Genomic DNA, 4,192 nt, shown 5'->3' with positions numbered 1-4,192 from the left:
AGAGTTTTTTACTGTAATAAAAAAGTTAGATATGACTGTTTTTAAGAATTTTTTACCGTAACAAAATTCAAATTCTAAACTCAAATCGGTGAAGTGAATGTATTAACAAATGGTGGTGTGGGGGTGGGGGTTGGTCCGTGGAATATTGGATCTCGTTGGCCAACTCAGCTTTTGGCAGTGATTTTTTTTTTTTTTTTACTTAAAAAAATCCATATCCAACTTTACATTCTTTTCAGTTGTATATATGTACTTGATTGTTGGGACTACGAGAGTTTCAAAATAAAACTCGTCTCTGTCTTCTCATTTCGTTATCATTTTTTTGCCTTTTACTTGTTAAGGTTTCAGTGGACGCCATGGGCGATGTTAGGGTAAGCTGTGCATGGGTCGCCAGCCGCTCTTCTCACGTCGTCATCGATTCTTTAGGTTCGTCAATCATTTTGTTTTGCGAATTAGCTTAATTAAGCCTTGTTTAAGTTTGTGCTCTCTCTCTCTCTCTCTCTCTCTCTATATATATATATATATATATATATATATATATCTGTGACTGTAAATATATACTAATATTGCAGGGACTGAGAAAGTGGTGGAGACTATCGATTCCATTCCTAAAGTGAAATGGGATTTCGAAGGGATTCACTATTTTGATAATGGGCCTCTCACCGTTCAGTATATATTTGTCCTGGACGCTTTGAATTTCTGCTTTTGGCCCGGTATGTGTATAATCATATGCATTCATATATATATATATAAATTGTATATCATGAGTCAATATTGTTTATATCATCAGTCAATATTAAAAAAGATTTAATATAGAGAAAATTACATGGTTTTTCATTCTTTTACACAATCTTAACATTTGTGGCACAATAAATATAAATTTATACCACTTAAATTCTTTTTTAATTGATTTATTAAAAGATTATAATTTTATTATGAGTCTGTTTGAGAGAGCTTTTTAAAAGATACTTTTAGTTTCATGGCTTCAAAAGCTGCTTTTGAAAGTGTGTGGAGGATAATCTGTCAAAGTGTTTTGATTTTCAAAAGAATTTACAATCAAACCACAAAATATGGCTTTAAAAAAAACGTTTCTCAATAGACTTTGAAACTTATACCGGAATTTTATTAGAATATTGAAAATTTCATTCCAACACTTTTATTACTTATTAAAAAATTTAAAAATTATTTGATCCATAAAACTCTTTATTCTAAACACTTACAGAGAATCAACAATTTTTACTTCTCATCTTCTACTTACTAAAAGCAAAAACAAAAATAAAAGTAAAAGTTCTGCAAAACGAGCGCTATGCCACGTTCATGGTATAAATGTTAGTTAGCACTACAATGAGTGGTAATTTGGTTTTCTCCCAAAAATATATATGCTTGTTGTTGCAGACGGGAATGGGACTAACAAGGGGAGATTTTTCTGTTTCTTGATTTTCTTGGTTATGTTATTTGATGCAATCCCATAGTATTTTTTTCCGGGCTAATAAGCCTGTATACTATTGTTATTCTGTATTCCCAAGCTTAGAAAGTGATAGTGTGGGTAAAGAGAGAACAAATTGGGAAAATGGATTTTGACATTTTTCTTGCTCTTGGTGTTTTCCCTTTTCCTTTTTCCACCTTTTTTTTCCCTGGACTGTTCTTTCTCTGAATGATTGCAATTTCCACTTTGTGTCAGTGGGGAAAATTTAAGTTAACATGCTGATTTTAGCTTGTACTAATATCAATTGGAACCTGCAGATGTTTAAATGTGCGTGTATATATATATAATATCTACTTAGTCCTTTCTGTAATTTTGTCTGGTTTTCCTTGCTGATGATGTTTCTTTTTTGTCATGATCGACTTTGTTTTTGTTGATTGTACTTCACAGATGCCGAGCTAGATTATGATCATTTAGCCTCGAGGCTGAAGAAAGCTCTACAGAATGACAAGTCAGTTTTTGATGCTGATCGCTTGCAGAAATACACTGGTAATTGACCTAACAAATTCATCTTTCTTTAGCCGTACATACATATTGGTTTGCATGCATTATGAAATATGATGTTAAAGGAATTAATGCGTATTTTTAGTGTTTTTTTCTTTCCTCGTTAATAAATATGTTTTGTTTTTAGAAAGAAATGAAACTAGAGATAAACAAAAATCATGTCCTGCACTATGGTGGTTTTTTTTTTTTTTTTTTTTTTTTTTTTTTAAATGGTTCAAATTGAAGGTAATTATGTGAGATAACTTATTGCAACTTGCAAGTTGGGACAAAGGAGAATTTGCTTCAAATCGAACTCAAGGTTAAGTTGGTTTTAGCCGCAAATGAGGAAATGGAATCAATGTGATAATAAGATTAAATTGCAAAGTTTATAGGCTTGATCCTTGTTGATCTGATGTAGTTGTGCAGTAACATGTATATCTCATAGTATAACTTATGACTAGTTAAGAGAGCAAATTTAACTCTGCATTTCAAGATTCGTTAACTTTTAAATCTGTTATATCAATTAGTAGAACTATTTTTTATTCCCATCTCAGTATAGGTCACATTATCAATAAGATACCCCCAAAGGACTTGCAGAAATTTAAACAAATCGTTTCCTCAGAGAGTTTTTTATTTTTTATTTTTATGGTCACTTTCTTTTATTCTCTGTATTTGGTAACCTGCAAGCTTTTATTGGAGTGTTGTTCCCTGATCTCTTAGGTATGGTAAATTGATGACATCTCTTTCTTTTGCAAGGTCCGGAGTTACGGGAGCTCTTGAAATGGCCTAGGCCGCTTCCTTTAGAGGACGAACGAGTTCGGTTGCTGCACGAGGTAATTTTGACCTTTACAATTATGTCCCTTTGCATAAGGAACGCCGTTAAATTCATAACCTTCTAACTTCATTTTATAATCTTCCTCGATCGAAAACTAATGTTGTGCAAATTGCAAAGGTTGGATTTGAACTGGAGAGAAGCTTTGATGGCAAAGCGTCCAATCTTGTGGAGTCCTGTGCAAAATCAGCTGCTAAGCTTGTAGCTCTTGTTACTCGTCACTTCCCCGGTATCCTTGCATTACTTGCACAAGAAGTTTCTGTTTTTCGGTTTCCTCTTTAATCTCGAATCTTGACCTTCTCTTTATTGCCATGTTATAGGTTTTCGAGACCACTCGCTCTACAAAGGACACCAGATATTCTTGTACAAAAGAGCTCAACTATTTGCTAAAGATGTATGGGGTGCATTCGAGGGTCGGGGATATGGAGAATTTAACGGCATCGAATCGATAACTATAATGGCGGACTATATTGTCCCAGCTGTTCTTCAGAGGATGGGTGTGCTGAAATATAGTCCAACACTCACCAACAAAATTGAGGCTGATGAGGAAATACTTCCTGGCACTGAGGAAGAAGTTGAGCTTCGAGCTTGCTCCATACACGCAGTGGAAAAAATGAGGGAGTTGATCAATACAAAATCAGGGAAGCAGGTACATATATAGATAACAATGACGTTTGTTGCTTTCAGAAAGATTTCCCAGATGTTTATTCTGATATGAGCTTGTTATTCAAGATAGCTTATTCTGATATTTAACATACTTTTTTCGAAATCATACAAATGCATGACCTTGCCCTTTGCTTGAAAAAGTAGTTCTCTATTTTCAGTTTTCTGTTCTTCCTTGCTTCATTTGCAACTTTCATTCATACAAACTAATTGTTCGAATTTACGGACTTCTTGTTTTCAGGTACTTGGCGTGGAACTAGATCATTGGCTTTGGACTTTCGGCATTCAGCTTCCATCTCTGAAACACCATCGAACACTTTCGGTGTACTATTGAGTTCACCAGAACAGTGTGCGATTGTTGTTCTATGTTCTCCACCATTAGATCGGACTAGTTTTAGCGACGTGCTTTGTACGTGTGAGGCTTTGTGGAGGTCGATTAGTGTTCTAGACTTTTAGCTTATTGCAAGTTTTTACTTAAAAAGTTTTATTTTCATGTCCTTAAGTTCATTTAAAGATAATTTTTTTCTATTTGCATTTAGAAGAGATTGAGAAAACAAAAATTGTATGTGATTTGTTCTACGACGTTGTTACTTTCACGACAGATATGTGATGAATTTATGAAGGGAAAGTTTAGAATAGATTATATATATATTAATAAATAGACATATGGAAATAAATACGAATTCTATAAAAAGAACTAAGCTTAGAAAATTAAAATATATATATATATATAT

The 4,192-nt window shown here is 33.5% G+C and overlaps 1 protein-coding gene across 1 annotated transcript; it reads left to right on the top strand.

The window, feature by feature from the left end:
• The first annotated feature begins 353 nt into the window (after positions 1–353).
• LOC21396913 (queuosine salvage protein) lies at positions 354–3,792 on the top strand. Its single transcript, XM_024161919.1, has 7 exons — positions 354–423; positions 570–710; positions 1,871–1,969; positions 2,720–2,796; positions 2,916–3,024; positions 3,116–3,444; positions 3,700–3,792. Exons 1-7 carry the CDS (start codon positions 354–356, stop codon positions 3,790–3,792), a joined length of 918 nt encoding a protein of 305 aa, XP_024017687.1.
• The last annotated feature ends 400 nt before the right edge of the window (positions 3,793–4,192 follow it).

Source organism: Morus notabilis, unplaced genomic scaffold (assembly GCF_000414095.1).
Source record: "Morus notabilis unplaced genomic scaffold, ASM41409v2 Scaffold338, whole genome shotgun sequence".
Lineage (NCBI taxonomy): Eukaryota > Viridiplantae > Streptophyta > Magnoliopsida > Rosales > Moraceae > Morus > Morus notabilis.
This window is presented reverse-complemented; position numbering and strand designations above follow the sequence as displayed.

Excerpts from the sequence above, each read along its gene's own strand:
- LOC21396913 (XM_024161919.1), top strand. The coding sequence starts at position 354 with ATGGGCGATGTTAGGGTAAGCTGTGCATGGGTCGCCAGCCGCTCTTCT. Across the intron at positions 3,025-3,115 it reads TGTTACTCGTCACTTCCCCG|GTTTTCGAGACCACTCGCTC; the intron begins GTATCCTTGCAT and ends GCCATGTTATAG. Across the intron at positions 3,445-3,699 it reads ATACAAAATCAGGGAAGCAG|GTACTTGGCGTGGAACTAGA; the intron begins GTACATATATAG and ends TCTTGTTTTCAG.